The sequence below is a fragment of the Taudactylus pleione genome, unplaced genomic scaffold, assembly GCF_031769625.1.
Source record: "Taudactylus pleione unplaced genomic scaffold, aTauple2 ptg000199l, whole genome shotgun sequence".
NCBI lineage: Eukaryota > Metazoa > Chordata > Amphibia > Anura > Myobatrachidae > Taudactylus > Taudactylus pleione.
Window position 1 is genome coordinate 10548660 of NW_028284601.1, and position 13308 is coordinate 10561967.

At 38.0% G+C, this 13308-nt stretch overlaps 1 protein-coding gene across 1 annotated transcript in view; it reads left to right on the plus strand.

Moving 5' to 3' along the window:
• The first annotated feature begins 918 nt into the window (after positions 1–918).
• The window catches only part of LOC148518781 (cytochrome P450 2C23-like), a 395981-nt gene continuing 383591 nt past the window's right edge, over positions 919–13308 (plus strand). The window contains exon 1 of the mRNA XM_088477122.1: positions 919–1092. Coding sequence (XP_088333248.1) covers positions 919–1092 — 174 coding nt within the window. The remainder of the gene's footprint in view (positions 1093–13308) is intronic.

Sequence of the window (13308 nt, forward strand, 5' to 3'; positions counted from 1 at the left end):
AAGGCTTGTTCCTCAATCCAAAAAAAGGACTGAAAATTCTTTCCTGTCCCTACTATCCAGGTTTTCACTGACTGGTGGGATGGTGCGCTCCACACCATTACCAAAGGTCTAGGGCTGTCGAGATGCAACCAGAGCATGTACTATAATCCTATAACCTAATTTCCTTATTCTGTCACACTTTTTACCTACAATGTGGTGAAGGAATTTAGGTTTGTAATTAGAAACATTTTTATTATGAATTTTAGGTGTTAATTAGCATTAACAAGCGGTGGACTGATAGAGTTAAAATCAAAATTGTGTTTGTATTGCCTGAATTAATTTTTTTTTCAGTATAATTGTCTGCAGCTAAATTGTGACAGTGACACAGATTGATGATGAGTTAACCACAGTAAATATCTGCTGAAAATTGGGAATTTGAATATAAAGAGAAATTTCTTTAACTATGTCTTTGATGGAGCCACACATTCTGGGACATGACAAACATCAGCCTTGTTCTTATTTGTTGTACCTAAGTAAAGAACTGACATCATATTATCTGCTGGATGTCACACTGACCAGGACATGTTAATGTCACAAACATCACCTGAACATCATCTGATCTTGCTCACATGTTCTATTTTTCACTCCCAGGACTCTACATTGTTACTCCCTTTTCTCTACATCATCCAATGAAATATCTGTATTGTATTGTACATGTGAGCACCCATCTATAAACTATTTTGTAACTATATGTGTAAGATAATGTAATTCTGCAACAAATTCAGAAATCTTCTTGATTACTCATTGTAAATACTCCACATCATTCTGCACAGAGAAGTGGAGATGTATCTTTAAATAAATCATATTTGCTTTACCACAGACTGGGAAAATAATATTTACCTTTATTACTGGTTACAGATCCTCAGCCTGAGAGAGAACATGTTGCTGCCTACTGCTATTACTATTATTGTCTTGCTTGGTATGCTCTGCATAGCATGGCTGAAAAAGACCACCAAGGTGCAATCCCTTCTGCCACATGGTCCTCCTCCACTCCCACTGATAGGAAACATTCTCCAAATGAAACCAGGAAAGTTTCTGATCTCACTTCGAAAGGTAAGAAAGTGATTTTGGTTAAACCATTGTTAGTAATTCAAGATGTCTTGGGAAATTGAGTGTAAGCATGTACAAAACATGGGCAATTGTATAAAAAAATTTAATTCCATCAGTTATATTACATTGTTTTGAATCTGTGTATCTCTATAAATGAAACACAGTAGACATGGCTGTATACTTATTTAATCATTTCTGCTTGGTGTAAGATTTCTGATTAATAGTCACTGTGTGCAATGGAAAAAATAGTTTAAAGTAGAAAGTTATTTGTATATATATATAAGATAGTTTGGTGCCTATAATACACATTTTCAGGATAATGTATCTTAATAAATACAGTATATGTTCAATATTTTGCTGTATTCTACCCTGTTTCAATATACAGTAAGTATTATTTAAGTGCATTTGAAGAAAATAAATCAAGTGTATTTTGTATAGATATAAAAGCAGCTTGATGATGCCATGGAATTTATTCAGGATCCACATGAGATTTATCAAATCTTCTAAAGAGGACAGGTAGAGAAGTTCCCTATAGAAACCAATCAGCTCCTAGTGATCATTTAATAGCATGTACTTGATAAATGATAACTTGAAACTGATTGGTTGCTATGGTCAACTTTTTCACTTGTTCTCTTTAGAAGAGTGGATGCATCTCTCCCAATGGCAGTAAACTCTAATAAATTGTCATGAATATTTAAACATGTCCAAAAGAAATCTAACTTTGTTCATGTGAAGGTGGTTATGTGGCTGCTACGAGGACAGTAATACATGTCCTCATAGCAGCTCTGCATTCCTTCATAAGGGGAAGTAGATGTTTCATCAACTATTACAATGTCGACAGTTAGGATATAGTACTAATACATAGGTATACTGCTGACATATTTCCTGATTTGTTGATCTGAGTTGAGAGCAAAAAAATAAAAGCAAATAACTTAGTATCTGGGACAAACCATGTTGCAATGCTTGGGGTTCAAACACATTTATTTTTTTTAGCATGCAAGGTGAATACTGGCTGCTTTTGCATGTAGCCCCTAAATACTGGACAGCTTTATATTTACACTGCAATTTAGATTTAATTTTGGAAATGCCCCATCAAATCTAGATCTCTCTGCACCTTTTAAATCTGCCCCCACCTGCAGTGCAACATGGTTTTGCCAGGTGAATGAGTTCAGAAAGTGAGTAAGGTGCAAAATAATGTTATTTGTTTCACAGTAGTAGGTACAGCAGTGATTCCCAACCTTGGTCCTCAAGGCACACTAACAGTCCTGGTTTTATTGATATCCATGATTGTGCACAGATGTGGCTGTTTTCGGTCATCTGATTAATAACACATATAGGTGGGTGATCTGCCAGTAGACTCCCCACTTTCAGAAGGAAAATATATGGAAAGCTAAATATAAATGCGAAAAATTACTGAATTTAGTTGTGATGGAATGACCCACCTAACCCAAAGCATTGTGCCCATCCATTAACCATGAGCTGCCAGATGGAGCAAGAACAGCTTTTCCTGACCACACTTCAACAAAACGGCCTCTGCGCATGCGCAGTGCACGGCGGCCATCTTGTATGATGTCATCAATGATGATCGCGCCCCCCCTGCAATAAACAGCAAAGTTTCATTGCAGGCATACCTCCGCATGTATAGGTAGCTAAAGCGCCAGTCTGGCTGTGTCAGGGTAGGGCATATATTTGAAAAAAATGGGCCTCAGAAGTCTAATACCATATAGCGGCGGCCATTTTATTGGTGGGACAGAAACCTGTCTCCACTAGACGGCGGCCATTTTATTTGTTAGAAACTCTCATTAGCTGTGCGGTGGCCATTTTTTGGGTTAGAAAAAATGCTGTTTATTATGAACATAATGGCAGCCATTTTATTGGTGGGATAGGAATCTATACCCACTAGGTGGAGGCCATTTTTAGGAATTAATAAAGGCTAAAAATAGCTATGTGGCAGCCATTTTTGAGGTTAGAAAAGGTGACCTATGGTATTAGTGTGCAAGGAAGGTTATTATGTAATCATGGCCATATAATACACTAATAATTATAGTGATTCACCATGATGAATACAGTATATACCATAGCATTTTAAACATAGCATTTTAAAAACATAGCATTTTATAACATCATAAATATATTAGGAGTGATGATATTCCATAGAGGGGTGGGGGGGGAGATATTGAAAGATAATCATATACCAAGACCTAAAAATGGAAATAACACCTAAACCATGGCTATACATATATAAACAATCATATAACCATGGTGATGACATGTCTAAAATAGTTCTGCATATTTAAATGAGACTATAAAAACTTTAAAAGCAACAAATAAAGTAGTTACATCACATAAAATCGCAGATATCTTTCCATCCTAAGGAATTTTGGGATGGGTAAGAGAAACATAGAGGAGAGAATCCAGGAGGAGGCAAAGTGTCTTGTAGAGGAATTTGGCAAAACTGAAGGTGAAGAAAGGCTTCTTGGCTCATGCTATAGTTAACGCAGACCCCATGTCTCGTAGCTCCCTTCTGTTTGTGTCATCCGACAGTAGGAGGGGCAGGCCCCATGTCTCATAGCTCCCTTCAGTCAGTCACCTGGAAGTAGGAGGGGCAGACTCCATGTCTCAAGGCTCCCTTCGGTCTGTGTCATCCTGCGGTGAGATGGACAGGCTCCATATGTCATACTGTAATTCTCTTCCATCTGTGTCATCCTGTAGAAGGAGGACTTCATGCCTCATAGTCCTCTTCTGTCTGGGTCACCCGTAGAAGGAGGGACAGACTTCATGCCTCATAGCTTCCATCAGTATGCATGTCTCAAAGGATCCTCCTTTTTCATCCTGCAGTGACATGGACAGGTTCAATATCTTACAGCTCCCTTCTGTATGTGTCACTATGTCAACCTGCTATTACATGCTGTCACTTATATGAATATTTGGTGTTATGTCTGTTAATAGGAAAGCTGTTTGACCCCACATTTATTTTTGGTTGTGCTGTATCCAACATTATCTACACTATTTTGTTTGGGAAGCATTATGAGTACAAGGATCAGTGGTTTATGACTCTGCTAAGAAATATCAGTGGGACCAAGCGCTTCATCAGTTCTTCATGGGGTTTGAAGAGTATAAAAATCATCAGAAAACTCTACCCAAGGGTAAATTTATCCCGTAACTATAAAACCATACTAGGCATATACCTAAATTGGCACTTTCCAGGGCATTTTACGTTGATTTAATAATATTTTGAATAGAGACATGCGGTTCCGGATTTCTGAAATCTGAACACACCTGAATTTAGGGGTTCCAAGTACAACTGCCTATAGGTTCAGATTCAATTTTGTGTCCCAGTTTGAACCAAGTCCCAGTTTGTATTTGTTGCTGGTTCAGAACTCGGGTTTTGGATTCGGACATTGTAGCTATTTTTATAAATTGTTTTCAATTTTTTTTTTGAATCCAAATCTAAAACACGAACGTGTATCCAGATCCAAAACCAAAACACGGGGGTCAACGCACATCTGTAACTTTGACTATTTCCAAATGAGAAATGTAGATTTATTTTTGGTTTCTGAAAATGTAAGATCACTGAGGGCAGGTCATCTGCTTAATATTATATAATTTGACTTTGGGTTAGGAAACCCTTCTCATTTGGAACCCAAAGACAAGAAGCAATGTCATCTAGAGAAGTGCCAATTTTGGGTAAAATGTATCAAACCTTCTAAAGAGTGTAGAAGTGGACAATGCAGAAGTTATCCATGGCAACCAATGAGCATTTAGCTATTTTAAAGAATGCATATGATAAATGCTAGCTAGTAGCTGATTGAATACTTGCTATGGGTAACCTCTACTTGTCTAGTTCTCCACTCTTTAAAAGGTTTGATACATTTCCCCACAGTCTTTAAATGGGCAAGTAGCAGTTTGAGAAATGGTCATATCTTTGGATATCCATTAAATTGAGAGTATACCTATTTCTCGCTGTCCCTCCAGCCGTCAGAAGTTATAACCCTAGGTGCTCTATATTCTTTAAGAATACAAGGCTGTGATTTGCAGTAATGTACCACTTTAGATGTGGCAAGGCATGTCCCTGCAATTTATTATCAACATTGACAAATATTTAATACCGTAGACCTAATATCAAAACATTGTGGTGTTTAGTTGTGTGAAATAGACAGGAAATAGGAAGGAAATATAGAATTTTTAAAATCTCTCAGAGGATATTTCTCCAACATCAAGTAGCAGCGACGGGAGAGATTAATTTCTTAGAGCATACAAGGGTCTATTTTCTAAGCAGTGTTAGGAGACAAAGTGAAATGAGATAAGGTACCAGCCAATCAGCTCCTAACTGCCATGTCGCAGGCTGTGTTTGAAAAATGACAGTTGGGAGCTGATTGGCTGTTACCTTATATCCTTTAAATTTTTCTCCTTACACTGCTTAGTAAATAGTCCCCTAAGTGCTCACCCAAAGCTAGTTACAGCCCTGATGTTAAGCAATTAACGATTGCACTTAAAGACTGGAGCTACAGTACTTTTTTCCTTTTAATATTTTTTATTTGGCAAAATTAACTGCTAAAATGGCTACTGCTTACTAGTGGCAAAGGAACATCGTAGTAATTAATCACAGTGCGCAGTGAGATCTTAATGGAAGTAATCAAACTAAAAAAGTGCTAGATCATTTTTAGTGGAATTTGAGGCAATGGAACAAAGTTGCTCTGTACCCAAGTCGGGCACCAGCATAGCACTACAGGATAGAAATTACGACATTGTCCCAGGTTCAAGTTATACTCTCATTATGATGAATATGACAGAGATAATTAAAAAATAAAGTCAGAGCTATCCCCTGCCACAACAATTCCTGCAGGTAAATCATCAAGGAACTCACTGCAGCTGAGGACAACCCAACCACCAATTTCAATGGTATTGCTAGTGGATTCTTATGGACTATTGGGATATCTAGAGTGTCTTAAAATATCTCAAAGTGAGATGTGGAATTGGGACAGCACCAGGCCCCAATCTGCTAAAACCAGATATTTGCAGAGAAGGACCACTTTAGCATTTTTCACTTGCTGAAGAAGCAGTCACCCAGCCTATGGAGGTGACCCACAGGTAAAATAAATTCCATACCAGCTACTGCGATATGGAGCGTGCTATAGAGTTTTCACATCCAGCTGCCCAGATTACTTTGCTAGCGGAGGCCAATGGTGATTGCCACATACCACCACAGGTAGCTCAGAATGTGCTGATGGGGATCATAATTGTTGAAGAAATGATTATTGAAAGCAAGGCCAGTCACGTAGAGAGCTGCCTCCCGTACATGAAAACCCTAAAAGCATGTAGCTAAATATTATGGTAACATTATTTGATCACTAAATATTTAATATTGGTTTTGTCCAGATGTTTTATACAGAAGTGGATTGTTTTCCAGGATATTTTCTGAGAATGTGACATTTAATGTAAATCATTATAACATTTTATTTATGTAAATTAACAAGAATATGTAAAATAAATGTTTTTTTATGTATGATAACTAAGCCAGCTGCCAAAGTACTTGAATAGGCAAATGCCAAGTTTCCCAGATTGTCTCTTTAATAACCAACACATTAAATTCCACAGGTTCTGTAGATGGCTGACTTCTACCCTGCAAAAAAAACAAAAATGTACTTGCTTTTTTGTTTTGCTCCTATCTAAAATCAGGCCCTTTGCATATATCTAGGGATCTATTTATGAATGTTTTTCTCTAGTTTCTTAGCTAGAGAAGTCAACAGTTTTTCTTTCTCATATTACCGCCATAAATACAGGGCATTTCTCTGCTTTTTGTTTTGCTTTGCAGTTTTTTTCACACCCATAGATCGCAATGGAAGCTGAGTATTTTTGCAATTTAAGATAATTGCTTCTCTTTTAACATATTTGTTCATCTATGAATGGCATTTTGTCTATCTACATGTCTCCCGAACTGGAGAAAAGCAGAGAAAAGACTGATCTCTTGCTGCCTTCTCCCACCATGCATTGGCCACTTGGCTCCTCCCCTGTTCAGTCATCTGGGCAGCCTCTGGATGAGTATTGTAGATATAGACAGCACTCTGGCATTCTTCTCAGATCATCGTAAAGATCTATCCTATTGTGCCATAACTTTCTTCTTTTATTTATCCTTTCTTTTCTAGTCATTTATTTATTTATTTTTATTTAATTTTCTTATTTTATTATAGTTACTTTTATTTTTAGTTTTATTCTGCAGATGCACATGGTAAGTGCACTTGTATAGAAATATATGTTAATGTCTGTCATAGTTACGAAAGATTACTTATGGAGTCCATCACATGGAACTGTAATTCTTTGTCTGGACAGGTGTATTTCACAAGATCTGTCCTGATGGGTCAAATAGGGTAAATATTGTGGCAAGACTGTCTCCGCTTCTTGAAAAAGCTGCCGTGTGCAGAGAAACGTATTTAAGTTATACGGATCCCCGCTGCTTACCAGACACCATATGTGATTGCAGCTTTAACTGATTCTGACCGAATCAGTTAATCATCTACAGATTACACAATCAACTCTTGGATATATTCATTATTGCTGATAGCTGTAGACAGTTGCGCATCAGAATAATAGAGTTACCTGGAGGTGTTAACGGGGGTTGAAAGCAGACGTCTGTGTCATTGGTCCCAGTAAGCTAAACGCTGCAGGACACCCTCTACTCCAGTTACATCACCAAGTTCCCTGACGGTAACTATACACATCCATGCTAGCATCTAGCTAATTATTACCTGGAACATTTATCATCGTGTAGAGACTGACAAGCACTCTATTTAGAGTCTCCATGCTCCACATACAATTTATTTAAACTCTTGGTAGACCGTGGCTGATGAGGAACACTTAGAGCCTCCATGGTCAATAAAGCCTGAAAATATTGACTCTTTACATAAACTTAATGTAATTGTCCACAAAAGTGTTTGATGGTTATGAAATGCTTGTAAGTTTACTTCAGTATACCACAGTAACATCTGACAAAAAGGTCTAAAAACACTGAAACAGCAAACTTTGTGAAAACCAATAATTGTGTAATTCTCAAAACTTTTGGCCATGGCTGTAGACTCTGATTACTTTGTACGTACCATGCAGTAAACCAACCTTATGTTAGAAATGGGTAAGAAGTCCCGGTTCATATCCCGACACCGGCAGCCCGAAGGGAGAAGATCCCGACAGAGCAGGTAAAAACCCTTTCCCTACCCTGTCCCCCCCTAACCCTAACCCTCCCTTAGAGGTGCCTAATCCTAACCTCCCCCCTAGTGCCTAACCCTAACCTCTCCCTGGGAATGCCTAACCCTAACCCCCCCCCTTACTACACCCTAAACATTACCCTCCCAGGGGGGTGCATAATGGATTTTCTCTTCAAGCAAATTACCGGTGAGTTTGGATTTTTAAACCTCCAAACCACTAGATGTTAAATCCAGTGCTGTTGATGACAGAATCGCTGGCGAATGTGGTAAATTTGAATTTCAAATCAGACTGTGTTACACTTTCCCATTGTCCCCTCTTTATTTAACTTATATACAGTACATGTCAATTCACCATTTTATATTATATTATTTGCTACTGTAATACATAATTTTGCTTATACTGTTACTCAATATTCCTGCTTACACTCTTATACCACTTTCAGACAGAAATCCCGGCTTTTACCCTTTATTTGTGTCCTGGGTCATTTTTTCAGTCCCAGCCTAAACCCCCCATCAGACAGAAGAGCAAATTACTGGGTCAAATGTTTCAACCTGGTAATTTGCTGATTAACATGGGTATTTCTTCTGTGTGACAGGATCAACCCAGGTAGAAATTCACAGGTCTCCGACCATGGTAAATTCCTGGGTCGAAGTCCCGGGAATTTCATCCGGGGTTGACCCTTTCACACAGAGAAAAAAACCTGTGTTGATCTGCAAATTACTGGGTAAAAGTGATTTACCCAGTAATTTTATTTTCTATCTGAAAGGGGTATTAGGGGTATATTTACTAAAGTGTGGGTTTTTTAGAAATGGAAATGTTGCCAATAGCAACCAATAAGAATCTAGATATTATCTTCTAGAAGGTGCTAGATAAATGATAAGTAAAGTCTGATTGGTTCCGGGTTAATGGAGTGAGGCAGCTCAATCTCAGGGCTTACGCACCGCATCCCAGTGACACCCTTTACAAGGCCCTTCAAGCCTCGATAGCACCCCCCAGTCCAGCCCCGAGCGTTACCTGTTACCCGCATGGACAAATTTGTCTATACCTTGCAGCACCTGCCCGCGCAGACAACATGGCAGGAGAAGTGCCATGCTGCAGCCAATATGTCGCTGGATGCCAAGTCAGAAGTGCTGTCCCCGGCATCCAAGAAAGCAGCTGCAGAGGGAGAAGACTCTTCTCCTTGTAATGTAAATAGAATAGAGAACCCAGGCGCTTGTGAGTTTAAAAATCCTTACAATCTAAAAGCGACTGAATGAGTTAGTCAGCATCATAGAAATTAGAAATTAGAAAAAAGAAACAGTGGCAAAGATTGGAAGGTTACACTAAATACACTCAAGCCAACAAATAAATATATATACATTTATTATTGATAAAAAATTATTATAATATAAAAGACAACGCATATGATCTATACAATTGAATTATTAAACTAAGGGTTAATTAACCAATACAAATGTACACATGTCTACATTGAACCATAAGAAAGGTTATAATCAAGGAAAGAGGCTCAAAATTGTAAATACTCTCCAAGGGAGTAAGTCATAAATATGTATACACACTGTCTCTTAGGTGGATGTTAAATGGAGTGGACAAAGTGAGCAAATGATCCTTATGGAAACATAGTTACCTTTGGACTCCAGTCCTTTGCAGCAGTGAATATAATGGAGATGAAGTACCTTAGCACCCGTGTGGTGCTGCGCTCAACCCGACCAGCGGGGAGCGACTTGATGGAACTGTGATTGATAGAACCAGAGGGAAGCTGCCATCAGGGTAATTGCCTCTTCAAAAGCGACTATTATCCGACAAGTCAAGTATCCACAGACTCCAGGGAACAAGTCCCAATAGCACCGGTCTTGTATTCCAAAAGCCGCCGGGTGTCTGGACACTAACAGGGTCCAGATATCTCACCGACACGGTGCCGTGTATCTCCGTGTGCGCGGAAGTCACAGCGATCGGCACCCGGATGTCTTTGTGGCAAGATGACTGGAGAGGAAAAGAGCTGGCATCGGGGTCCTTTGTGCTCGGAGAAGAGTAAGCAAAATGAGCCGTGTTCTTGCGATCATGGACCAGGCAATCACCTACGCATTTCAACATCACAGGGCATCTTTGTCAAGGTGTATGGATAGTAATCAGGTCCCAGTTTAAGTAGCAATCTTAATTGGACTTATGTGATACAGGTTGATTCAATTAAAGCAGTTGGCGTGCGTGTTACAATTTAGTATGCTGAGAGAGACATCAAAGGGAGAAAGTATACAATCCATTTATATACATGATTTACATTTCAAATTATTTAATGTCGCACAGTTATAAAAATGACATTTCCCAATATTTTGTCATAATCATTTTAATAAATATTTATTTTGACCTCATGTTTTTGAATAAAACTAATGATTCAAAGTCTTTAACAAGCTAAAGGAATGGAGTGGATTAATCAACACAACCTGCCAAAGGTCGCATCAATATACTCATGGCACAACACTCAACAGCGTGTGCACGACACCCACCTCTCCTCAGCATACCAGGATGGGTATATATATATATATATATATATATATATATATAATTATATATAGGCATTTAGACAGACTAAGCTCTCGGGGTCTTCAGAAGGCAGTATTAATTTCTATCTGTTCATTTAAACTGTCTGGGAACAGACTGTTCATATTAAGATCCAAAAGATCTCCTGTTTACACAGAATGCTATAATGGTCCCCTTTTCTTGCTGTAGATGGAATAGCTTCTAGTCCCGTTACTTTGAGGGAAGTGACCACACCCCCATGTTTGTCTGCAAAATGTCTAGATACACTGTGTAGGAGATTTTTCTTCAAAATGTTTCTCCTATGTTCAAGAAATCTTTCTCGTAGGCTCTTTTTTGTTCTGCCTACATATCTAGTGTTTTCACAACTACAAGTAAGCAAATAGACTACATATTTAGTATTAAAGTTAGTAAACAGTTTAATAGTAAAATTTCTATCTTGTCCCTCAATATTGGTTGTTTTTTTATTTGCATGTTGACAGGTTATACATTTAGGCATCCCACATTTGTGGAATCATACCGGTTTTAATGGTAACCAATTAGTACCTACATCTAGGGTTTTTATTGGTGGGGCCTTAAGAACACTCGGTGCCAGTATATTTTTCAGCGACCTATTTTTTCTATGTACTACCACAGGTTTTTCTGGGAGGATTTTTCTTAATACTGAATCATAATTAAACATATGAGAGGGTAACCTCTCTCCTCAAAGCTCTTGCACATTGCCCTTGCCTGTTCTATATAGTCTGAAAGATTAGAACAGTTCCGCCTAATCCGCATGAATTGTCACTTTGGTATATTCGTTTTCCAGGGAAGATATTGGCAACTCTTAAAGTGCAAATAATTGTTGGAGTTTACTTCCTTACAGTAATTTGTAGTAATGATTTTGTTATCAATTATTTGCAGAGTAAGGTCCAAAAAATTAACATGGTCCCTACTGTAAGTGTAAGTGAAGGAAAGATTGAAGTGATTAGAATTAAGAGAGGATACAAAAGATTGTGCACTAGAAAGATCCCCATCCCAAATAATAAAAAGATCATCTATGTAACAGCCATAGAAAACTAGGCTCCCCCTGAAGTCGCTCCCCCAAACATGTTGAGATTCGAACTCCCCCTTGTAAAGGTTAGCGAAACTCGGTGGTGAACCTGGTCCCCATGGCCGTTCCTAGCACCTGTAAGTAAAAATTGTCAGTAAAAATAAAATTATTGTGATTAAAATGAAATGAATAGCTTTAAGAATAAATTCCTGATGTTCGACCTCTAGGGTCCCATCTTCCAAAAGACATTTACATACCACATCTATCCCCAACCCATGGGGGATATGTGTGTATAGCGCTTTCACATCAAGTGTGAGAAAGGCATACTTTTCATTCCAAATAATTATTTCTATTAAATTTAGAAAGTGTGTTGTGTCTTTGAGATGGGACTTTAGACATGTAACATGGGGTTGGAGAAAAGAATCAATGTAATACGAAAGATTGGAGGTGAGTGAGTTAATACCAGAAATAATAGGATGCCCAGGTGGTGCAGTGAGCGATTTGTGTATTTTGGGCAAATAATAAAAAATATTGGTGACTGGGTATGGAACCAGTAGGAATCAATGTGTCTCCTGCAAAGCATCATTTAACATCACTTTAAAGTCCTCCAAGTACTGAAATGAGGGATCTTGAGCTAAAATTCGATAAAACATGGTATCATTCAATTGGCATTGGGCCTCGATGGTATATTCATCCCTATCAAGGATGACTATACCCCCACCTTTGTCTGCCTCTTTAATAACTATTGAGCTATCAGAGCTCAATTCTCGTAGGGCTGACTTTTCCCATCTATTCAGATTAGAATTTTTGGATCTGAAATTGGAACACAATTCTTTAAAGTCATTAAGGGTGGATTTATAAAAACATTCAATGCTTGCACTTTTATTTCTTATTGGGAAAAATTCGGATTTTAATTTGAACCATTGTTCTTGTCCTTTTTGTATGTCAAATGTTTTTATTATATGATTTTCATCACCATTTTCCTTTAAATAGTTCTTCTAGAATATTTAGGACAAAGGTATCGCCATCATCTAGAAGTATAGGTTGGTAATCAGAATCTGTTTTTGTTAATTTTTTTAGTTGCAAAATATCTTTGCCTACATAAATTTCTAATGAACCGAGTTAAATCTACATATAATTCAAAAATATTTGGACCTATAGAGGGTGATAACTTCAGTCCTCTAAGAAGGACCGATTTCTGATTTTCATTTAATATTTTCTTCGATAAGTTGAAAATAGATTTAGTATTTAATGATGTTTGGCTATTTTTCCCTATTTTCTTTGATTTCTCTTTCCTCCCTCCTCTCTTTCCTCTATTGGATCTGAGATTCATCTCCTTTTTGGAGTGGTTAGTACACTGTACCGGTTGTGTATTTCTAGTTGTGGGGGATATGGGTGAGTACCTAAAAAAACACCATGGTTGGTTGTATTGGAATTTTGTGAATTATTTA